At 36.8% G+C, this 25,832-nt stretch overlaps 1 protein-coding gene across 4 annotated transcripts in view; it reads left to right on the top strand.

Annotated features, from left to right (window-relative positions):
- The window catches only part of CNTNAP5 (contactin associated protein family member 5), a 382,046-nt gene that overhangs the window by 221,072 nt on the left and 135,142 nt on the right, over positions 1-25,832 (top strand). For all 4 annotated transcript variants that reach the window (XR_005554022.1, XM_039321794.1, XM_039321793.1 and 1 more), the window contains one exon: positions 18,134-18,240. Coding sequence is in view for 3 of the 4 variants with exons in the window: in XM_039321794.1 (XP_039177728.1) it covers positions 18,134-18,240 (107 nt within the window). In the remaining variant the exon portion in view is untranslated. The remainder of the gene's footprint in view (positions 1-18,133; positions 18,241-25,832) is intronic.

Genomic DNA, 25,832 nt, shown 5'->3' with positions numbered 1-25,832 from the left:
ATTTTAATCTATCGTCTATCTATCGAATTTGATGATAGATAGATGATAGATAGATAGATAGATAGATAGATAGATAGATAGATCTATTATCTATGTTTCTATTACTGAATGTGTCAGTAGTACTTTGACTCAATGAATCCTCCATCAAATCATCTCAGTTGTGTAAACTGAACCAAGTTTCTGCTTCAAAACAATAGAATGAAACAAGACTCCAAAGTCCTTCACAGCCTTCCAAAATGCCCTACAGATCCCCAAGTTTTTCTGCTATTGCTAAGTTTGCTGGGAAAGGTATATAGTGTGATTTCTACACTTCCATAGATAGATACTGCTAGAGATATGAGTGATGTATTGGACTTTTTGATACTGCAATAGACTGCACTGAAATATGTTTTGGGATTGGCATGGGTGTACTAGTCGCTCATCCTTAACTATGTTTTGCCTGAGATCACAGGGCTACTGTGTGAGCCCAGGAATACATGTGCCTTCTTTAAGGAGGTATTAACAGATGTGTGTCTATTCATGCCTGTTCCAAGACAGCTTTTCTGCTTCTAACTGAAACAACTGCACATTCCTGCAGTGGTCTATTAATTGTATCCCTGCATTAAACTCTCTTCCTCTCAACTCTTGTGGGGTGGCAAGGCTTAGATTGCTGTGGGCTTCATGCAGCTCATCAGCTCTCAACATCTTTCACACCTCTTAACAGCTTTACTGTCTCTTCTTGTAATGGAAAACACAAGTGGTAGTTTAGTTAAGCTTTTAGTATCCCAAATAAGGGCTCAAAGATGATCAGTTCATTATCCTATATAAATTATAGGATTAGGTTGTTCCACAAATATGGCTTGTAATTTGTGAAGGAAACTGAACCATTTCAGGTTTAGTGAAGACAATGTGTATGCCTTTTAATGAATGTTCTATTTAGCTCATTGATATACTCAGTGAATATGAATGAGAATACCTTTGCTGGATATTTTAAATAGCAAAGTAGTCCTCGACTTACAACTACAATTGACTCCCAAATTTCTGTTGCTAAGTAAGATATCTGTTGATTGAGTTTTGCCCCATTGTACATATTTTGCATATTTGTTAAGTGAATCACTGCAGTTGTTAAGTTAGTAATATGGTTGTTCAGGGAATCCAACTTCCCCATTGACTTTGCTTGTCAGAAGGTCACAAAAGGGGATCACGTGACCCCGGGCCATTGCAACTGTCATAAATATGAGCCAGTTGCCAAGTGTCTGAATTTTGATCATGTGGCCATGGGAATGTTGCAATGGTTATAAATGTGAAAAATGGTCATAAGTCACTTTTTTTCAGTGCCATTGTAAATTTGAATAGTCACTAAATGAACTGTTGTAAATTGAGGACTACTTATATTTTGAGAAATACAATAGAGGCTGGTATTTACAGTATAAAATCCTTGACATCCTTACAGTTCAAAGGAGATTTTGAGGATCACTGCTGTTACTAACTCTGTAGAAATCTAGATGGGACCAATTCAGGGCAAATAAATGAAAACATAGGAACAAAATTGTCTTAGTGTGCGGGGGTGGAACAATGTCTTAGAGAAGCTTTTTTATTACCTTGCATCTTTATTATTAAAATGTAAAGATTATGGGATTGCATATTAAAATAGAGATGGTTCAGATTTCAGTACCATGATGAAATATAATCCATCTTCATCTTTTGCAGTAGCATTAAAAACTGAAGTAGTATTGAAAGCAAATCCCAGAAATTGAGTTTTTTTTTTCTAGCCAATATATAGATTTGTGTCATAATGGGATCACTATCTTGTCATTGAAAGCTTTCATGGACTGTGATATAAGAAAGCTGTTTCAAACAGCAGCTCTGGTTATGTTTATGAAAGAAAAGGTGGAAGCAGTTGCTTTTACAGCTCAGGTTTACATATTGGTTATATAAAACTCAGATCTCTGGATTTCCCCATTAAATGGATCACTATCTTGTCACTGAAAGCTTTCATGGGCTGTGGTTTAAGAAAGTTGTTTTAAGCAACAGCTCTGGTTGTGTTTGTGATAGGAAGGGTAGAAACAGGTTTTGTTTTTTTCCTGCAGGGAGTGACTGAAGTCGCTTCTTTAGCTTGCTAGTGGTGTGGGGGGAATCCTTCATGTGTTGCCACTCAGCAGTTGATAGCATTTATTATTTCTGGTTCTTCTAGGTATTTTCTAAAGAAAGGTAAAAAATAGCAGTACAGTAGTCACCTCATGCAGAGAAGGCAGCCGCTGTTGATTAACTCCTTCTTTCAAGTTTAGATTGGGCTCTGAAGACTAACTAAGAGAGGCATGTTGAGATGGGTCCTTTTCTAAGAACTGGAGACTAAGAACTTTTCTGAGAACTGGGAAGTTGACTGCTGCTGTTTCTTTATTTAACACTTAAATTGGGCTCTGCACACTCACTCACAGGTTTCTTTTTCCTTCTTTGTGAAACATGGTATGGGTTACCTGATAATTTCTGGAGAATAAAAGAACAAAGAATACTTGCTCAGATTGCATCTGTTCTCCTTCATTATTACAGCTCTTTGCAGTCAAATAATATTCTGAGAAACTGGATCAAATGTTCTTTTTTTTTTTCCTGAATTCCTTCCTATCTTGGTCTCCATGGTGGGCTTCTCCTTTTGATCACAGAATCTTTATTTCACCTGCCAGGTATTTTTCTTTTAATTTTATTTATTTATTATTTACACATATTTTTTATTAAAAAAGTTCCCCTCCCTACAGGTTAAAAAACAAATTTTAAGTTAAAAGTAGAAAAATAGAGAAAAGTAATAGAAAAGTGAAAAGGAAATGAAAAAGATAAAAAGAAGGAAAAATAGAAAAGCAAGTACAATGCAAAAGAGGCTTCTGATCTACTTAATAGGAATTATAAATACATTTAGATTTTACTCTTTCTACGGTTACATCAAACTTCTTTCTATATTCTACTTTTTTTAATGATCAGATCCAAATCCTGAATTTTGGCTTTTGGGATTATGTTGTGCCATGGATTTTGGCCTTTGGGATTATGTTGTGCCATGGATTTACACTATCGTCTGGAAGTAGTCAATTTATATGCACCATAGCATAAATTGTCTGATGCTGTATTGCCACCACTTTCTGTAGAAACTTTTGTGTAAAGCACCAAGGTTGGGGAAGGCAAAAGGCAGGTAACAGTGATATGGGGAGTTGATAAAATTACAATTACTTTCTATAGTTGGAATCCATGATTTATTTTATTTATTTATCTATTTATTCATTAAATTTATATGCTACCCATCTCATCTAGAAGTTACTCTAGGTGGCTTACAATCAATAACAATTATATAAAACAATGAAACAATAAAAAGTAACACTATATTTGGTTTAAAATTGATAAAGATGGGAAGAAGGGAGCAAGATGCATATGGGGAGGAGGTAGGTGGAGGAGGTGTATCTTAGTCCAGCAGTCTCCAACCTTTGTGGCTTAGTGCCCAGATGGGGAGAGGATAACCGAGCTGTGCAAGCAGTGGGTTGGTGCATGCTCACATGTGTGCATAGCTTAACTTATGCAAGTTGAGTTGTGTGTACATATGCACATGAGCTAGCCCACCTGCCTCACTAGGTGAGCTGTGCATATGCGTACCGGCTGACTGCTCGCGTGGCCTGGTTCCAACTAAGCCACAGCCTGGTACTGGGCTGTAGCCCGGGAGTTGGGGACCCTTGTCTTAGTCCATTGATCACCTTCAGAATGACACTATTGAGGCTCCAGGCCAGTTGGCAGAGCCAGTCTTGAGGACCTTTCAGAAAGCCAAAAGGGTGGGTGTGGATCTCACCTGGTGGGGCGCAACATTCCAGAGAGTGGGAACCATGGCAGAAAAGCTTTTCCTGTGAACTCCACCAGCCAGAATTCCTTGACTGATAGAATCTGCAGCATGTCCATTCCGGCAGCATGAGTGGGTGGACCAATCTCTTTGGGGAGAGAGATGATCATTCAGAATTAATATGGAAGCTTGTAAGAATGTTCACCCAATGCATTGCATAACTTTGCACTCCATACATAAAGATAAAGATTTCGGAGTGATCTACACATATGGGTAAATGCAGGATTAAGAGTTTAAGGGTGCATTCTGTTAAAACATCATCTGCAAGCCAGTATCCATAGAGGAATTAGATCTTGTTATTGATTGCCTTTTTCCATCCTAACTTCACATTTTTAACTCTCCAATTGCTTCTGAATCTACGTAGCTGCCTTTACCAAATTACAGTAATTTCACCTTATTATTCTATTCTGATCTCTATTTGCAATTATTCATCTACTCATGGTATTGTAACAGCCCCATAACACACACTTTAAAATGTAATTGTTTGTTTTTTGAATATGTTACTTCTAGATTCTAAAATATATTGGTCCTCCTTACTGCTTTCCTTCCTAGTTTTGTTCTGAAGTGCAATTTCAGACTTAACATTTTTTTCACTCTCCTAACTACTCTTTTACATACTCATACTACTGGCTTCTGTGTTGTGTTACAGAAAATAGACCAGAGGGAAATTAGAGCCTAGCGAAAGCTAAGGAAGAAAGAAAAGAAATCAGGGGAAAAAAATATTCTTGCATATTTCAGTTCTTCTTCCATATTTAATTTGTAGAGTACAGCTCAGATTATTAATGCCTTTTCTTTAAATGAGCCTGGCCAGAGAAATGAGAGACTTTCCTCTCTAATTATGCCCCATGTGTTTCAATTGCATTTATTTTATATCAAAATCAAATCCCTTTGCTTGGATTTAGGAAGCAAATATTTAATAATTGTCTGTGCCCTGATATAATTAATGTGCAGCCAACTAGGAAAACTGTCTAAAGATACTTCTTTGTCATCTTTCCTTATTTGTGGTTACATTATTTACTTAGCGAACTGCTGTATCTATTCTGCATTCATCCTTCCCTTTTCCACCTTACAAATGATGGTAGCCAAACAATGGTATCTACATTATGGGTAATGGTTATGGCCATGATCATGGGACTTTCATGATTGCCCCACTTCAGCTTCATGGAAGGCCTGAAAGGAACTTCAATGCCAGTGTTGCTGTTGAACAACCTACTGTATATTCATGAATTGGCATCCAGTGAAACACAAGGAGCTAAACTAAGTCTCATGACTATTGATGGTCAAGATGTCATAGGCATTTCGAACCAAATTACCTGAGATATTACTTATTAATTAATTTATTAGATTATATGTCATCCTTTCTTGTGAAGTTCAACACAGTGTATACATAACTTCCTCCTCCAATTTTTATCTTTACAACAAAAGCCCTATGTTGTATGTGGGTTGAAAGACAGTTATCCACTCAAAGCCATTTAGTGAACTTCTATGGCTGAAGGTGACTTATCTCAGGGACTCCCCTATCAGAGTCCAGTACTTCAACCATTGCAGCATATTATCAAGAATAAAAGTTTAGAATAAAATTATCACTGAAAAATTTCATTACCCAAACTAGATAACATCATCAGTGCAAGCCCTGTCAGTGTTGGTTGGAGTATTATTGGAAGTTCCTTGATTAGGCTGTTGTTTACTATTTGTCTGAGTTGGTAATTCCTTGAATGGTATATTGTTTGCTGCTTGATTGTTGATCTAGTGTTAATTCTGCTGTTAATCTCTGCTGTCCTGGGTGTTGATTGCTGGCAAGGAAGTGTTTTGGTTTTTTTGTTTCCTTTTCAGCTTTTTGATTATTTCTTTTGAATGTGTGTAGATTTGTTTATCTTTATGTGCCTGCTGATGGCTGATTTGTCTGAATGCCAGGCTTCAAGAAATTCTCTAGCATTCTTGAACTTAGCTTGGTCTAGGATGCTAGAGAATTCCTGTCATCAAACCTGACATTAGGTGAACATTACACAATTTAAATTGCAATATCATAGTAATAAAATAAATGCTAATAAACATGTTGGCATACAAGATAATAATGCCTACTTATCTCAGTAGACATTATCCTCCTCATCACCAATAATGATATCAAGGCAATAAATATATTAGGCACAGAACAAGAATCCTTGGATCAGATTTTTTAAAAAAAAATAATTTACTGTATTGCTGACCACCTTCTGTTATGTTGCTATTATTATTTGAAGCAGATTTTGCTCATGCCCTAGATTATTGGTTTTTCTCTGATTATTCCTAGGGTGCACTTGATAGGGGAAACAGTCACTGCTACCCTAGATTATTGGTTTTTCTCAGATTATTCCTAGGGTGCACTTGATAGGAGAATCAGTCACTGCTAGCTGTCAGAGAGCTGAGAATTTCTTCTGCGACAATTATCTGGCAAGAGTTTATTATTTTAAATTAGGCAACCCAGGTAAAACAGGCTGGGAGAAAGAATGGTGACAGAAGCCACTAGTTGTAATAATCTTAGGGACAGGAAAGACATGGATTCTATCCTTTACAGACTTTTCTTTCTTTCTTCCTTCCTTCCTTTCTTTCTTTCTTTCTTTCTTTCTTTCTTTCTTTCTTTCTTTCTTTCTTTCTTTCTTTCTTCCTTCCTTCCTTCCTTCCTTCCTTTCTTTCTTTCCTTTCTCTCTCTCTCTCTCTCTCTCCCTCTTCCCCTCCCCCTCCCCCTTCCCCCTCCCTCCCTCCCTCTCTCCTGCCAGAAGGTTACCAAGGGAAGAATATGTTGTGTGACACATTTGGAGCACCTAGAGAGCTTCCCATGATTAACTGGTAACTAATTTAAGAATCTAGGACTCTTAAACGACAGCTATATTTGTCTCTTTAAGCTGCCCTTGGGCATAGCCCATGCTTCTATGCCTCAGAGGTGATGATACAGCAGCTAATTCCTGTTTGAAAGCAGGATATATATATTCAAAATCTAAGGCGGAAGTAATTTGAGTCTGAGGCAATTACATTGAGGCCCTCTGCCATAACATGCTACTGTTGAAAATGGCAGTGTAGCTTTTGCTGGGGGATGAAAATCCAAACACTTTAATAAAGTTATATGAAAAAAAAAATGATTAGAGTTGCTCTCATTTTATTTGATGAAAAATAAATTGTTTTCTATATGTTTTCTCTTTCAAAGAAATATGAGAATTGCTCGCTTATGAGATAGGCGCCATATGAATTTAATTAAATAAATAAGAATAGATTTCACCATCAATGAGAGTCCTGACTTTTTAGAATTTCTAATTCTGTGAAAGATTACATTCCACAACAAAAGGTCACTGTACAAGTCCTTGACTTACAACTACAATTGAGCCCAACATTTTCATTGCTAAGCGATGTGGTTGTTAAGTGAGTTTTGCCCCATTTTATGACCTTTCTCGCTGTAGCTGTTAAGTGAATCACTGCAGTTTTTAAGTTAGTAACACAGTTGTTAAATGAATCCAACTTTCCCATTGACTTTGCTGATCAGAAAGTTGCAAAAGGTGATCACATGACCTTGGGGCACTGCAACCGTCATAAATATGAGTCAATTGCCAGGCATCTGAATTTTGATTACATGACCATGGAGATGCTGCAAAGGTCCTAAGTGTGAAAAAACCATCATAAGTCACTTTTTTCGGTGCCGTTGTAAGTTCAAATGGTCACTAAGTGAACTGCTGTAAATCTTCTTCAGACCCCCTACCTCAGTGCAAGGTTTTCAAGATAAAGAAAGCAGATCCATTCCCTTCCCCATCTCTGTCTCTGTTTTCATGCCTTATCTTTATTAAAGCCTAAATAGGCAGTGCTTGTTACCGATCAAGTCCTTTCAATTTTTACTTTGAGACCAGCTTCTTATATTTTTGGAGCAAGCTAAGAAGATAGCTCTTGGAGTACAATATTGATGGCATAGGCCAAACTCATTATGAGTCGTGACCGAAATTCAGTAGAGCTTGGATTTGTCTTCTAATGTGCACAAGAGTATGAACATTCAATTATAAGGTAATTAGTTGAATAATTGTGAGGTTATTGTTGATAATTATTTTACAATATGAAGTGTATTACAATCCTAATGACAATTAAATTATAGCCATCAGAAGAATTCTAAAGCAGGGAGTTGCATTTAAGTCAATGGTAGGTCTGTCCTAGTAAACTCCTAAGCCCATACAGTTTGGCTTTTGTTTTCTTTTTAATTAAGCACAAATGTTCCCCCCCAAAAAAAAATCACTTTGAAGGACTCCATTATATTTTTTTTCTAACAAATTAAAAATAGTTAGCCAATTAGGGAGAAGCAATATAATGTGGATAAGGTAAAGGACTAGGGCTCATAAGATCCAGGATCAATTCCCTCTTGGTCTGGGAGCTCACCAGTACTTTGAACAGTTACTGCCCCTCAGCCTACTGGATATTTGGAATAAGAAACCTGAAAGAGACAAATCCATTACCACATTTGCATTTTTCAGTTCTTAAAGAAAAGACCCCCTTTATGGATTACTGCCTTGTCGTGGCGAAGGGGCTTGCGTAACTCAATGAAGCTATAAGCTATGCCGTGCAGGGCCACCCAAGACGGACAGGTTATAGCAGAGAGTTCTGACAAAATGTGATCCACTGGAGAAGGAAATGGCAAACCACTCCAGTATCTTTGCCATGAAAACCCCATGGACAGTACTAAAAGGCAAAAAGATATGACGCTGGAAGATGAGCCCCTCAGGTTGGAAGGTGTCCAATATGCTACTGGGGAAGAGCAGAGGGCTAGTACTAGTAGCGCCAGAAAGAATGAAGCGACTGGGCCAAAGCCGAAAGGACGCTCAGCTGTGGATATATCTGGTGGTGAAAGGAAAGTCCGATGCTGTAAAGATTTTTTCTCCATAGGAACCTGGAATGTAAGATCCATGAATCAAGGCAAGCTAGACGTAGTCAAAAAAGAGATGACAAGAATGAACATCGACATCTTAGGAATCAGCGAACTAAAATGGACAGGAATGGGTGAATTTAACTCAGATGACCATCAGGTATACTACTGTGGGCAAGAATCCCTCAGAAGAAATGGAGTAGCCTTCATAGTCAATAAAAGAATAGGAAAAGCAATACTGGGATACAATCCCCAAAATGACAGAATGATCTCAATTCGAATCCAAGGCAAACCATTCAATATCACAGTAGTCCAAATCTATGCCCCAACCACTGGTGCTGAAGAGGATGAAATTGACCGGTTCTATGAAGCCCTACAGCACCTTATAGAATTAACACCAAAAAATGATGTCCTTATCATCATGGGGGATTGGAATGCTAAGGTAGGAAGCCAAAAGATAACTGGAATAACAGGCAAGTTTGGCCTTGGAGTACAAAATGAAGCAGGGCACAGGCTAATAGAATTTTGTCAAGAGAATACGATGGTCATAACAAACACTCTTTTCCAACAACCCAAGAGACGGCTCTACACATGGACATCACCAGACGGTCAACATAGAAATCAGATTGACTATGTGCTCTGCAGCCAAAGATGGAGAAGCTCTATACAGTCAGTAAAAACAAGACCAGGAGCTGACTGTGGCTCAGATCATGAGCTTCTCGTTGCAAAATTTAGGCTTAAATTGAAAAAAGTAGGGAAAAGCACTAGGCCACTCAGGTATGAACTAAATCATATTCCTGATGAATATACAGTAGAGGTGACAAATAGATTTAAGGAATTAGATCTGATAGACAGAGTGCCTGAAGAACTATGGATGGAAGTTCGCAACATTGTACAAGAGGTAGCAACTAAAACCATCCCAAAGAAAAAGAAATGCAAGAAAGCAAAATGGCTGTCTGAGGAAGCTTTGCAAATAGCTGAGGAAAGAAGGGAAGCGAAAGGCAAAGGAGAAAGAGAAAGATACACCCAATTGAATGCAGAATTCCAGAGAGTAGCTAGAAGAGATAAGAATGCCTTCTTAAATGAACAGTGCAAAGAAATAGAAGAAAACAACAGAACAGGGAGGACCAGAGATCTCTTCAAGAAAATTGGAGATATGAAGGGAACGTTTCATGCAAAGATGGGCATGATAAAGGACCAAAATGGCAGAGACCTAACAGAGGCAGAAGAGATTAAGAAGAGATGGCAAAACTACACAGAAGAACTATACAAGAATGAGCTTAACATCCCAGATAACCACAATGAGATGGTCATTGACCTCGAACCAGACATCCTAGAATGTGAAGTGAAATGGGCCTTAGAAAATCTGAGCAACAACAAAGCTAGTGGAGGTGACAGTATTCCAGCTGAGCTATTCAAAATCTTAAAAGACGATGCAGTAAAAGTGCTACACTCAATTTGCCAGCAAATTTGGAAAACTCAACAGTGGCCACAGGATTGGAAAAGGTCAGTTTACATTCCAATTCCAAAGAAAGGCAATGCCAAAGAATGTTCAAACTATCGCACCATTGCACTCATTTCACATGCTAGTAAAGTTATGCTTAAAATCCTACAAGCTAGACTCCAGCAGTATGTGGATCGAGAACTACCAGAAGTACAGGCAGGATTTCGAAGAGGCAGAGGAACTAGAGATCAAATTGCCAACATACGCTGGATCATGGAGAAAGCTAGGGAGTTCCAGAAAAACATCTACTTCTGCTTCATTGACTATGCAAAAGCCTTTGATTGTGTGGATCACAACAAATTGTGGCAAGTTCTTAAAGAGATGGGAGTACCAGACCATCTCATTTGTCTCTTGAGAAACCTATATGCGGGTCAAGAAGCAACAGTGAGAACTGGACACGGAACCACTGATTGGTTCAAAATTGGAAAAGGAGTCCGGCAAGGCTGTATACTGTCGCCCTGCCTATTTAACTTATATGCAGAGCACATCATGAGAAAGGCAGGGCTAGATGAATCAAAAGTTGGAATTAAGATTGCCGGGAGAAATATCAACAACCTAAGATATGCAGATGATACCACTCTAATGGCAGAAAGTGAAGAGGAACTAAAGAGCCTCTTGATGCGGGTGAAGAAGGAGAGTGCAAAAGTGGCTTGAAACTCAACATTAAGAAAACCAAAATCATGGCATCCGGCCCTCTCAATTCCTGGCAAATAGATGGGGAAGAAATGGAGGTAGTGACAGATTTTATTTTTCTGGGCTCCAAGATCACCTCAGATGGGGACTGCAGCCAAGAAATTAAAAGACGCTTGCTCCTGGGGAGGAAAGCTATGGCAAATCTAGACAGCATACTAAAAAGCAGAGACATCACCCTGCCAACAAAAGTGCGTATAGTCCAGGCCATGGTTTTCCCAGTTGCAATGTATGGCTGTGAAAGTTGGACCATAAGAAAGGCTGAGCGCAAAAGAATTGAGGCCTTTGAACTATGGTGCTGGAGAAGACTCCTGCGAGTCCCTTGGACTGCAAAGCGTTCAAACCGGTCAGTCCTAGAAGAGATCAACCCCGACTGCTCTTTAGAAGGCCAGATCCTGAAGTTGAAACTCAAGTACTTTGGCCACCTAATGAGAAGGAAGGATTCACTGGAGAAGAGCCTAATGCTGGGAAAGATTGAGGGCAATAGAAGAAGGGGACGACAGAGAATGAGATGGCTGGATGGAGTCACTGAAGCAGTAGGTGTGAATTTAAATGGACTCCAGAAGATGGTAGAGGACAGGAAGACCTGGAGGAATGTTGTCCATGGGGTCGCGATGGGTTGGACACGACTTCGCAATTAACAACAACAAAGAAAAGACAAAATCTACAATAATTGCAACAATAAAGCAAATAATACTTTATGGAGTCATTAGGATACACATTCTGTTAGTATTATTATAAGGTTATTTAACAGATGCAGCCCTAGGGGACTTGTTAACCATGAGCCTTTCTTCATGACTTTAATAAATAGTACATAACATGGAAAATGCATATTTATCTGTTGATTGCAATGAAGATTGCAAATATTTTAAAGATTTGATTAAACATATTACAAAGACTGGCATTTCATGTATTCATCTGTCCATGAAGCAGCTCCTTTTTTCAAGCCCCCCCCCCCTTATGTCTGTTATAATGGAACCCATTCAGTATTGTGTCATTTTTTATAGGCTTGGCAAAAAGACAAACAATGTCAAAAATGGTGTGAGATGGATATTCCATTTTGGCCTAATGTAAACACATTCTGGTCTAATTTCTGTATATGTAGAAAGATCTGATAGTAATATATGATAACTAGAACTGAAGTGATCAGAAGAAAATTAAACAATTAAATAAGTAGGGGGAAAAAAGATAGGATTTGGTTTAATTGTATGGGTGGGCAATTGGAGAAAGGAAGTTTGCTGGATCAGGATTGCCAGGCTAGAAGAAAAGTTCTCTTCAAAAAAAGAAATGTAAAGTTTCCCTCAAATAAAGCTGAACATCTGATACTTCACATATCTATCACATTTCTTAAAAACATCATGTAAGTGGCTTTGCTTTCTTCTATGATATCTAATTGCTTTCCCAGTTTTATATACAACACTAGTAAACTCTTATCCAAGTCCTATCAATACCCAATCTACTTAGTTCAGCCAAGATTGATGAGGCGTTTCATTTATATGCATCTTTCTGTATCTTTTGTGCATAGTTTGGCCTAGGGATGTAATAATGCCAGTGGACCTCATTTAATGCTGCTATATCCATGCCGCAGATGGATTTTGACAGATTTCATAAAACAACTCCCAACCAGTCCTTGGGGACGGCTATATATATTTCTTTTCACAAAAATGTTTTCTTTGGCTGCTATTGTAGGATTTCATAATTACCGGATGTGATAATGAATTAAAGCTCTAACCTTGTCTAAAAATATTGTGCACATTGCATTTATTATCTTAGTTTCTCATAAAGCATATTCACTTGACATCTTGTACCATAAACAAGCTAATTACATAAACCAACTAGCCAGCTGGTGAAATCAAGCCTACATAAACGAATAAAAATGTTGGACCCAGCTGGATATAGACCAAAGCAACTTTTTAAGATACACAATGGGTCTTCCATACCTTCTCTCTGCTGTATAACTCAGAAGGATGGAACTGCCCTCAATCTCTACCTGAAATCATATATAGATATGCAATTTAATAGGCTATCTTGTATTATATCAGGAATATATTATCCAATACTTCCCTTTCTGGAGATGTATATGACTTGTTTATCTGAAGTAGGATTTAAGCCTAAATGTAAACCTTTTTTTTATTACTCAAGGTTCTCTCTTTTTACGCTCACTTTAAGAAAAAATATATTGGTTTTGTGGTACCTGTTCTATTTCACAATTGTGCCACTGAAAACTAACATGTTTTCAAATTATATCTTCAGAGCACCTTGAAGGCAAATTCCACAAAGTGCCTATATTTTTTCCCTTGTGCTTATGGAGTTTTAAGAGGCTTTTCCAAAACTAATGGAAATACCAGGCCACTTAACTCTGCAGGCTTTGGTTTTGATACAAATTAATTTATTATTAGGTATATGATGGAATGAACCAGTTTGATGTAGTGTTAAGTGTGCTGGCCTAGAAACTGGGAGACTGTGAGTTCTAGTACTACCTTAGTCAAGAAGCCAGCTGAGTGACCTTGGGCCAGTCATTCTTACACAACCCTAGGAAGCAGGAAAGGGCACTAATAAGAAGGACATTTTATCATGCTTGGTGGATGTATATTAATTTTTGAACTCAATTACATTAAAAAAAGGCTTTAAAGATTCATAAGCAATCTTTTGAAGCCAGAAACCAGAGACTTTTTTGAGATTGATGAAAAAGCAGCTGGGGGGAAAATGGAGCTTTGTTTTTATGTATGTTTACTGCAACGAGAACAGTGAACCTTTTCACACAAAGATGAAAAGATCTGACTCTACTCACAATGGAGGAATGGATAGTAAAGATGAGGGAACTTGTTGAAATGGCCAATTGACTGTCTTAATTAGAGATAGGACACTGTCTAAGTTTAATAATATTCTAGGTACTAAGCAGGGTGTTAACCAAATGACTAAAATCTTCCAAGCTGTCATAAAATCCAGCTGAATCCCAAAGGTGTTTTATTCAAAAGGCAACTAGACATTGTTTCTCCTTGAAGACAGACATTTCACTTCTCATCCAAGGAGCTTCTTAGTTCTGATGAAGCTTCTTGGATGAGAAGCAAAATGTCTGTCTTCAAGGAGAAACAAAGTCTAGTTGCCTTTTGAATAAAACACCTTTAGGATAAGCATGACCTGGATGATTGAGAATCTCCATAGACATCCAGCTGGATCCCATAACTAAAACAAAGCAAGGCAAAGCGAATAAATAGCAGGCAGCATCTACTCTGTATTTTATACTTTTACAACAGATGTTCAAGAGTGGAAAATTCAAGAGAAAGTACATTTGAAATAATACTTCTTTGCCAGTATTTTTGTTTTCTTCATACATAGCCAACTTTAAAGAAAACCCTACAGGACTATTTATTTATTCATTGAAGCCTTATTTTGAATTGGTTTTTTAATTGCTCACATGTCCATTTTGTTCCTCTGAAATTGGGTCTGATTTTTGTATTGGGAATAAGTGTTTTTAACTTCTGGTTTTAGCCATTATTGGTTTCATTAATATTTTATTATTCTTTTTTGTAAAAAAAAATATTTTATATGTGAATCCTGCTTTGGGATAGTCTTTGCTCTAAATGGAACCTAAAAGGATTAGAAGGAAAAAATAATATTTCACACACAACAATTTACATAGTAATTATATCATTTTGGGCAGAACTCTAAGTTATTGCATATTTAGAAGGTAGCAGGCAATATATGTGGGATGTTATCTGAGTCCTAATTGTGTGAAGTCTGTGGGTGGCTTCAGATACCACCCCCCCCCCAGCCTTTCATGTTTTACTCAAATGGTTCATTGGAGAGACCTCCTCCTTTTGCACATTGGGAGACAGATTAAATTTCTGTTGTTTGGAATTCAGGCAGTTGTTCTTCTCAATGCATTGAAAAGCAATAGGGTGGCATGGTGCATGCTGGCCATAGTCATTGCATCTTCACGTGTGCTTGGATCTACCCCTTAGGGCCAAATCTCATGTAAATATGAATAGGAAGTACAGTAGGTCAGACATATCATGTAATAGTGGGCCATAATTAGCAGACATGAATAGAAGTCCACTTTAGATTGAAGAGGCAACTGCACATTTGTCAGGCTTAAAGAACCAAGAACAATATGTGAAGTTACTTCTGAGTAGTTCTTTATTGTTGGTTGCCTACAAATAGAATCATGCGGTCAGACACAAAAGACCAGGTCCGCATGTGAATGTCCAATTGGATTGCTTTATTGCTAAAAAACCTATGTGCAGGAATCTTTTCAACTCTTGATCAGCACCTGTTTAGAGCTAGTTAAGGATCAATATAATTCAAGGGGGTTGGACCACATGTTTAGGGATTATAAATTTGTCCTTGTTTTAATTCCACTCCCAAGTTCTTCCACTCCTTTTCCTGCACTTGTCAGTCTAAAGCAACTATCTGCATAACTATTAATTATACTCTCTGAATTGCTAGGGAGGTCCACCTTCACCCTATTCCTGCCTTCCAGACATTCTAAGCTCTGCTGTCTCTTTTCCTTCTGGGAAAGAGTTCTTCCCTCCTATCACTCTAAGTTACATTCTACCACATCATTTAAAGCTTTCACTTCAAGAACACGCTGTAGCACCAGGCACTGTTTCATCTGGCCCATTGTTCTTGAGTCTCACAACTTTTTTATGAGAAATGGGTGTAAAATGGGAAGAGGTGAGATCCAGAAATAGGAATGGACTGTGTTATTGTGGTTGCTTTTTCCCACCTTCCATTTTTTGTCCTATATATAATGAAATTTATGACTATCAGTCATGTTCCTATTAGTAGTGCTTCTTTATTATGGTCCTTAACCAGCATTATAGATAGGAAAAAGAAAAAGCAGATTGCTGCAGAAAATCCATTACCAAAAAATTGTCATAAAGCAATAAAGAGCACATCTAAGCTGAAGCTTTGCACAATTGTATGGCTTAGAGTAAAAGGGTTTTTTTTGCAACTTGAAGTGTAAGTGAGGTCTTAACATCCCTTCAAAAATAACAAAATTGAGCTTTATTACCCTCAAATTTGAAAGTAATTGGAGAAAGCAAAGGGCTGCCAAAGAGATTGGTAACTGTTTTAACTTAAAATTTCACTGAAGTGTACTGTACAGATTTAATAAGTTCTCAGGGTTAGGGTTTAATGGAGGACTTGCAGAGTCTATTATTTGACAATATAATTCAGGAACACTGGTTTTACCATACTAACAATGATTGTTCCTAATTTGTTCCTTTAGCATTGACTTGGCTTAAGGCTAATTAGTCCATACTCAGGATAAAAGCTAAGACTACATAATTCATACAAATTGATGCAAAAGACATTGGTGACTATATTTTAACAGCTACTTTCTTATTAAAAGGTAACCTAAAATTTCACTGAGGTGTACTGGACAAATCTAACAAGTTGTCTCTATGATTATACAGAAAATTATGAAGAGGCAGTTAAAGAAAGATAAAAGGCAACTGAGGCCTGGGCAAAGGAAGGCATGAAAAATAACCTCACTATATCCCTCAAATGCATTTTAAAAAAAAAACCCTGAAAAGCATATCTAAACTTTACCCTAACTTGGTTTGAGCATATCTGTCTAACCATCCTTGAAAGACACTTCCATACAGTATAGCTTTCTCCTATCTCCTACCTACAACAAAGGTTAATTGCCCAGGTCTGATGTGTTTGTTTGTTTGTTTAAATCACTCAATACACGCCTTGCTCTTTTCATGATATGTGGTTGCTTTGGCTGTGACCATGTGATAATGCAGCAGTTCCTATTGGCTGTTTTCAGCTTCTGGGGGTGTATCCTCTCTTCTCCAGTTGCTGCCAACTTTGCTTCAAGGTTATTTCAGTTTTTGCTGCTTTCTGGCCTGACGCCAGGAGAAGAGCAGCAGGACCAATATTGCCAGAAAAAGCCATAAACCAGGATATTTCTAAAGCCTTAGATAAATTCTGATCTACTTTATCTACTAAAATCAAGGCTGCTAGAGAAACAACCTCTCTATATCACTACTACTAGAAAGTAGTAGGCCAGGAGCTTTGTAAGTGGTAGAGCAGATTATGAAAAGTTGCTAGAGCTGGAAGACATCTGTTTGCTCTAGCAATAACAGCACCACAGTTGCTATTGAAAGTAGTTTGGAACTAGTTTAGCTCCTTCAGTAATATTGGCACCACATCGTAGACCCGACCTCTCTAAAGTAAACTAGAAAGGTACTGATAGAAGGCAATTGTCAAGACTTCCTTCCTTCCACAGTCTTGGCTACATTATAGGGAGCGATTAGATCAGTTATGAATGTTAAAGTATTGTACACTCCTCTCATTTTTTACCCGCATTTTAAGCCAGAGTAGGGACTGGCTATGTAGACAGAGCACACTTAAATAATATACTTTTTATTGCCTCATGAAACTGGTTATGGATAGGTTCCCTTTGTGTTTCAAATTCTTACCAGAAAATAATTGAAAACAAAATTATCTCAACTTATATTTCAGGAACATTTATTATTAGGTTTAAATTGGCTAGAAAAGTCCAGTTTTAAGCTTGAGCAGTATAACTAAATGCAGATAGTAGAATCTGTGACCATGCTCATATAGCTGAATTGAGCTCTTTGTAAACTTTTTACCCAGTGCTTAGGCTAACTAACCAGTGTTTTGATATCTTCCTACCCTTTGCTCATCCTGTTTCTATGCTTTTCTTGTGAAAATATAAAGAAGACTAAAGAATGAGGCAGCACTCTATTCATAATATGATTCTTTTAAAAAAAATATTGTCATTTTACTCATAGACCATATGTGTTTGTCCAGAGCAAATAAATATAGCTAGATACTTGTATGATCAACTGAAATTGAGAGTTGAATTGAAAAATGTAATATTAAACAGAAAAGTCTTGTTAAAAGGTTGTGTGCTATTTTTCACCTGGTATCCATTCCAGGTGAAAATGGATTAAAATATGCATTATTATTGCTTGAAGAAAAGAGGCTCCACTCTCAAAACTTTGCCCTGTATTTTAGTATCAGTTTGGGCTCGCTTCTATATTATATCTGTTCCCTGCAAACTGTTTTTCTGAAATTATTTGTTTTAAGCCAAGAACAGAGTTGAGATGATTTTTTTCCCCATTTCTATGCCAAATACAGAAGTTTGGAGAACAAAAAAAAAAAAGTTATTTGTTTCCCCCCATCGGTATTCTGCTTAAAATAATGTTGCCTGTTTTATTGGTGTCTTCCCAATTAGATGTTTACCAAACTACTGTGAACATGGAGGAAAATGTTCCCAATCTTGGAAGACATTTTTCTGTGATTGTAATGAAACTGGTTACACTGGAACAACCTGCCATAACTGTAAGTAGATTGCATTGTTAGGTGCATATGAACATTTGGGAATATTTACAAATATGAGAAAAACAGATTTCTTGCATCCTTGCTAAAATTCTTTGTAAATGGGTACATGGTCTAGAACAAATTTCAGTTTAATTTAAAAAAACTACATAGGCGGTGAAACAGGCAGACTTCTTCTGATGACAAGGAAATAAATGTATAAGCTGACTTTTCTCACAGTGGAAAGAAGTAAATTCTGAAAATGTTCAGCAGTTTGGATTTATCTGACAATCATCTGATGACAAAATAAATCCATTTCCACACATAAGTAATGCTCCTTTGGTAGTCTTGCCATTCTCGATGCATCTGGATGATGTTGATTATATAAACTCATTTTAATCGTGCTTTCAACTGAGATGCTTTGGTTGTCTTTGTGAATGAGCTAGGCCAGAAACTAAATAGGGGAAATGTGGCTTGCTGATTCTCCTGAACCTATCAGTAATATTCTAAAACATTGACATAGTGTCCTCTTGAATTGGCTGGAATGATTCTGATTGTATGCCTTTCTTTTAATCTGTGTCCAGAAATTGATGCTGTGGCCTCCTGTTCAACATCTAGGCCATGTCTTAGGATTCCATCATTTATGTTTAATATTTATATGAAGCCAAAGGCAAATGTCATTCAGAGTTTTGGAGTAGACTGCTATTGGTATGTTGATACAGTGACAGAAAACTGTACTCTTCCACATTATCTTATTTCAGAAATGAGTTGACGTGAAATCCAAATATGAATAGAAATCATGTTTTGAGGCCAGTTTTCAATGAAACTACACTCACTCCACAAGAACAGGTCTATAGTCTGGGAACTATCTTTGATCTTCAGCTGTCACTGGGTTTTCAACTTATGATTGTGGAAAGGAGCAGTTTCACATAACTACACTTGTGTATTTGGCACTGCTCTTTCTAAACTAGTCAGATTGGCAACAGTTGTCTGTACCTTGGTTTCATCCCATCTTAGCTACAGCAGTAAATTTTATATAGGCTTATATATATGAATATATTCTGGTATGGAACATATATCTGATGCCAAATGTGTTGACTAGTGCAAGACATTGAGAGCGCATGATTCCCTGTCTGAAGTATGTGCAGTACTGTTGTTCCTATTAGCTTACTGTATGCAATTAAAGGTATTGGTATTAATGTTAAAAATCCTAAATATCATAGTAATTGAATACTGAGGGACCATGAATAAGAGCTTGCCCAGTTTACAGAGAAGTGTTAGAGGAGAAGCTCTTTCAGAAACCTGTTGGTATGTGCACAGGAGAGGACCACCACCTGAGTTGTCTTTTTTGATTGGGGAAGACCTACTTTTTCTTAAAATAGTCTAAATCTACAAAAGTTAAAGCAATGCAGTAGTGACACCACTTGAATGTCAGGCACAAGGAACCAGAACACTTTGTGAATAGGCTAAAGTAGTTGTCTCATTGTTCATCACCTATATTACTAGAATCTCATCAGATTGCTGGCATTCCCTTGAAGCAGAAAAGGTTTTCCTAGTCTGGACTATGATGTTTCCTCCCTGGAGTGATTTCATACTGGAACACCAATTAACTCCCCCTTCCCATTCAGACAATGATTCTGCAGGATGGCAAGGCCAGAATCTTGAGCACATTTTCTATTGTGTGTTAGGTATGGAAGCACACATTTCATAACTATGTTAAATATAGGAAATGATCTTGCTCATTTTTGATAATTGAAACATTCAGACTATACAGAGAAAGGGACTCTGGACTTCTTTTTTTATTTATTCTTTATCTCCAAACACTCCTTGTAACCTATACATTGCCCAACCTTGATCTCCATAATGTTAGTTTGTTTGTTTTCCTCTACCACAATAGATGTTTCTTTTTCTACTATTTTAGTGTTGTAAAGAAGTACCCTAGCCTTTACATTTTAAATGTTTCCAGCATATACAAATATCTAGCCAAGAGATATTTAATAAAAAAATTATTACAATTTTGATATCTGACTCAATATATGCTAAATGGTGTGTATACAAGAAATATTTCTTAACGAGCTTTCTGTTGCACCAGAGGGATATTCCTTTTCAAAAAGAAAAAGAAAAAAAGATAGTAAGCAAGAAATGTCAGGCAATTTCCAGTATAATTTATGCAGAACATTAAAGTTGTTCCATAAATGTAAACTTCATCCCACAGGAAATGTCAAAATTTGAGCATCGATATTGGCCTTATTTTTAAATGAAATAATTAAATGGAGGAATATTCAGATAGATTGAACTTTCTGCTTTGCTAAATGTCCTTTAAAACATTAAAATGCTTTGGATTTTTTTAAAAAAATATTGAAGGTTGCCATATATTTCTACCCTAACACTAAATTTCTAAACTTGAATATGGATAAAAAAATTGTTATTATTTCCATGCAACAGAAATATAAATTTGTTGAAAGAGAATTACATTAATTACATCCCTAAACATACTGATTGTGAAAATTAAACTATCTCTAAAAGAGCAGCTTTTAACGTGTTTTATTTAATAATGTGTTACTTGGTAGCTATTGGCTGTTTAGCAATGTAACAGTGGAAACAAGTATTTTTCCTGGCTATTATTTCATGAATACATTCTAATGAGGCATTAGATAACTATGAAAAGAAGACCCTGGAAGAACAGACAAACAACCATCTGCTTGAATTATCTTTTTAGACATTATATGATGCCTGTAAATTATTTAATTTTAACAATTAAAATTTAAATTTAATAGTTATAAAATTAAATTATCTTAGGTTGTTGCAACACATATGCCTATTAACCACATACAATATGATGATTTGAAAAAGGGATGAAAAAATGAAGTGCAGACTTCAGTTGTGATGTTCACATTACCTGGGATCATTTAGTTTTTGCCTAATTGTAGAGTCAAAAGGACAGGTTTTTGCTCTTTGAGTTCTGTCTATTCTGTGGATAGGTTTCATGTGTCATTTGGAGTGATCGCTGGCTCTTTGAAAGATAGAGGGGTACCATTCATCTTGAAAGAAGTGATGATGCAATTCTGTTGGAAAAGCCATCATTCGATATAGCCGATTTAGGCAACATCCTAGATGAAATGAATAACCTAGGTCCTTTCCATTCAGGATTCAGACCTGGTCATGAAATCAAATTTGCATTAGTTGCTTAATCTGAATGGAGAGGGTGAGACATTCTTAATTTTGTTAATCCCTCATCTGTATTCAATACTAAAAGGTATCCTTTTGAACTCTTCAATTCTAGTGTTCTAGGTGGGGTTGTATTTCACCTGAATGAGCAGGTCCATGATTATGGAGTTGTTCTGAAGTCTCATCTTATGTTTAAGAAGCAAGTGAAACCATGGCAACTAGATTATTAACAGTAGTGCAGTTTTTGCTGATGCATCAATTATTATCTTTTCTGAATCAGGATATACTGGCAACAGTAGCTCATTTTTTTTCACTACTGTACATTTAGAGTAATGTAACTCATACTCTATTTGGGACTGTCTTTGAAGTTAACCTAGAAACTACATTTGGTCCAAAATATAACCACACAGTTGTTAAGAGGTGTGAACCCTTTTAGCAGTCTAATGCTAGAATTATGGTCACCACAGTGTTTGCCAATAAATTTGTAAGACTCATTCAAACTATTGGTTCTAACCTAAAAAAAAACAAAACAACCCTGTGGAACCGTCTTCTCAAACAGATTTTAGCTACCTTAACCTTATGATAAGTAAAAACTGTAGAGAATCCGAAGACAGAACTTTCCTATTGCTACCCCAATGATTTGTGATACCCTATTTCCTAAGATAAAGCATCTCCCGCTGTATTGATCTTTTAGAAGTCTGTAAAAATTATTCTATTTAGGTTTGCGCTGTGTGAGTAAAAGGTAGTTGAGCAGCCATTTTTGTTTTATTTTTTAGTTATAGCTGGCTTATAGGGTGGATTAATTTTATGGATTTTGTTGTTCAACTGTTGTAATCCAACTTGAATCTATGAAATAGTAAGTAGACAAGTGTAATAAATAAATAAGCACCCAGGCTTTTAATAGGATTTCTGCTTTCCATAATTGCATGCTAGAACATGTGTCTTCTAAGAATACATGGATACTTCCAGATGGGGGCTTAGATCACTTTGTATAGTGAATTAAGCCACTCACATACAATTAATGCTATCACTGGAGGCATATAGGTAATAGTTTCTTCCAATTAAAAAAAAAGAAATTGGGAGATACACAAATATAAATTTGTTGCTTGTAGTTATTGATAGTCACATTTCCCCAAACAAAACCAGTGTGCAACTGGGAGAACAAGTGGCTGCTTTGATCAGGAGGGCTTTTGCCCAAATCTATTTTTGATGCCAATTGCACCTCATCCATGACCTCCAAATATTGCTGTCAGTCACTCAGGTCTTAGCAGAGGAAGCCATGGAAATGATGTTGGAGAAGTTTGCAGAAGCTGTTACGAAATCAATAGGTGCAGAAGAAGCCTGCATTAAATCTTTGAGGCAGGAAAGTACTAGGAAAAGATTCGGACTGATTTCTCCCAATTAATTGGATTAGAAGATGAAGAAGAGAAAACAGGAAATGTTGGAAGAGCTTTTTTTCTATAGTTTATCTCAGTTAAGTGTAGATCTGTTCTCCCTGTGGAGTGAATTTCCTGATTTGGTCTGCCTTGCAGTTTCATGAACTGCATTGGTTACCAGTTGGGTTCTAGGTGCAATTTAAGATGTTGGTTGCTACCTATGAATTTCTACATAGCCTGGAGCCTCGTAATTTATAACACAATTTGCCTCCAATTATTTCTGCCCATCCTATTAGATTACATGGACATGCTCCAGGTCCAATTGATTAAATCTTATGGGACTCCAGAAATGTGACTTATTTGCTGCTACCTCTATGCTCTAGAACAGGAGTGTCACACTCACCGCATCACGCAACATGTCGTGACGTATCACAACTTTTTTCCCATTGCCAGAGTAGGGGTGGGTGCGGTTTCAGCATGACACTCTGGCCCACGGTCCAGCAGTTTGACACCCCTGCTCTAGAGTATCATCTTTCTGAGGTTCATCTGACCTTGCAATTCTTGAGAAAAATCTGTGAATCTTTGATGTTTCAACTGTCAATCAATATCAGAAATCCAAGCTGGAAATATCAAAAGACCAATGTGCATGTCCATAGTTTTATCTGTGTGAACTTCTGCCTAAAGTAAACTGGAATCTGCCTACAATCTTGTACCAACATAGAGGAGTGATCCATCCTCTCCCAACAGAACAAATTGGGCCTAGAAGATTGACAATAAATTCTGAACTATATCCAATCTATTTCTTCAGAATGGCTGCAAATTTATATCCATGTCACCAAACTGTAGCATTTTCAGTATTAATTTTAATGTTATGTTTCCTGGATCTGAACCAGGAACTGTATTTGGGAATCCCTGCCCAGGGTACTGTAAAATGCTTTGTAAAGTTTTGTGTCATCAACAAATTATTCAGACAATCTTTTCAGGTATCTCAGGATTTCAGCACTTTTATGTGGGATTTGATGACAGATTCATTATTTTAAGCAAGCATTTCATTAGTAATTTGTAATTTGGCAAGCTGTGGGCAGTGTTTTGAAATCAATGATTCCTTTTATTGACTCCTGATATACGTAATGCTTTTTTTTTTTTTTGGTACATTACAAATAAGTCCTGTTGAGTTTGTGAGTTTTCCCAATGTTTGTGATTTGTTTTGCAATCTCAGTAACATTTTCCCCAACTAAGCTTTTTTCTGTATTCTATTACTTTTTCCCCTGAATAATTTTTAAATTTCTCACACTGACAACTGCTGCTGAGCCAGCTGTACTTTGCTAGTTTTGTTCCCCATCACTTTTTATTCACAATCAATACAGCACTTGTGGAATTTTTGAAGCCCAGCTTGAAGCATAAAGCTACAGTCTTACCTATATAAAAATCAGCGAGCAGCCATCTCACAGAATGGATAACTGGTAATAGAGTAAATAGATTACATGATCTGAAAAGACGAGAGGAAGAAAGTGACAGCCTCTGAAAACACCAAATACTGTATTATTCTGCCAAAATGTGCAAGTTTTTAATAACCTGAAAAAGGTTTTTAGGAGCCAGCTCTTTTCTCTTTTTTTGCCTTCTTTTCATTTGAGTTTTGTCTACAGTAGTATGAATTGGGAAATTAAAAAATAAATAAAAAATAAATAATGAAAGCCATAAGTTCCTGCAGAACAGGATAAATTAAAATTAAATAAAAGCCGAGATGAACTTTTATTACATAGTACATCCGAACTGAGATCTTTCCAGCATCAATACATATTTGAAAATTTAATCTAAAGCTAACCCAAGTAGTATGTGAGTGAGTGAGTGTGTGTGTGTGTGTGTGTTAGAGACAGACAGACAGAGAGAGAGAGAGAGAGAGAGAAAGAAAGAGAGAAACAGACAGAATATGAGTGCGAGTTTGTGTGTGTATTCTCTCTCTCTCCCTCCTTGGTTGATTGGAGCTACAATATTTCAACATTTATGCTGTTCTTTGTTGTTCTGCTAGATAAATATTAGGATGAAATATTAATTTCTCAGAAAATTCCTGCAGCCATGATTTTTTGGGGGTTCCAAAGTAGCATGAAAGGGATTATCTCAGAATGAGGGTCTTCATGAAGAAGAATTTTAGAACATCCATCTTCATTTCCATCCTGCCAGGCCACAGGCAGCAAAGTGATCGGATGAGCTGAAGTGCTCCACTGCTTGAGGAGTCCATCCAGAAAATCTCATAAGTACCCTTCAAATTACTGTTGAAGATAAGATGGTTATATTTTATTTGCAATATTTACATGCTTTCCAGTAACAGAGTTTCTGTGGGTTGCTTAATCAAAAATGAAATTATCTAAATTTATTTGGTTCACATTTCCTGGGTGTAGAGACTAATTAAAATGTTCCCAAACTGCCTGGTTTTCCTTCTTCTTCTTCTTCTTTTTGAGAATAAATGCAGGAGAAAAAAAAAACTCTTTTAGCAATCTATCCTAGCAAATTGTAATACAGAGAATTTTGTTATTGTTGTTGTTATTGCTGCTCAGTGGCCTTCTAAATATACTTATAAAATTGATCATTTTTTGGCATCACCCACCAAGACTTCAAACTCAAGAAAGCTACTAGTGAAAAAAAAGTTGTAGGAGTCACCCTTGTGTGTATATTCGTTGTATAAATGTTAGTTCTATTATGTTTTGTTTGTCATTTCTCTTTGGAAAGACATAGTGCCACTGAAATAACTTCTTATGAACACTCCACTAGAGGTTCAAAAATTCAGGATCATTAAAAGCTATCTTTGCACATTTACTTTTTTTAAGCATTGTGTGAGAAAATATGTAATTTTCTTAAGGAGAAAACCAGCCATCTGTCATCCTACCACACTGCCTCAGGAACTTTATTAGTCTGTCAGCTGTGCGGCCTGTCAAAGTCATTTTTTTAATATAGAGCACAGATTCCATTTCTTTTTGCCATTTAACATGACAATTGTATTACAAGAGCGAGCATTTTGATTTCATTTCCTGGCTCTTAATGTTTTTGCTGCTAAAGCATTTAGAGAAGTAAAAT

The sequence above is a fragment of the Crotalus tigris genome, unplaced genomic scaffold (assembly GCF_016545835.1).
Source record: "Crotalus tigris isolate CLP2741 ecotype Arizona unplaced genomic scaffold, ASM1654583v1 scf7180000023829.5930981, whole genome shotgun sequence".
Classification (NCBI taxonomy): Eukaryota; Metazoa; Chordata; class Lepidosauria; order Squamata; family Viperidae; genus Crotalus; species Crotalus tigris.
The sequence above is the reverse complement of the archived record's forward strand: the minus strand, read 5'-3'. Positions and strand labels throughout refer to the sequence as shown.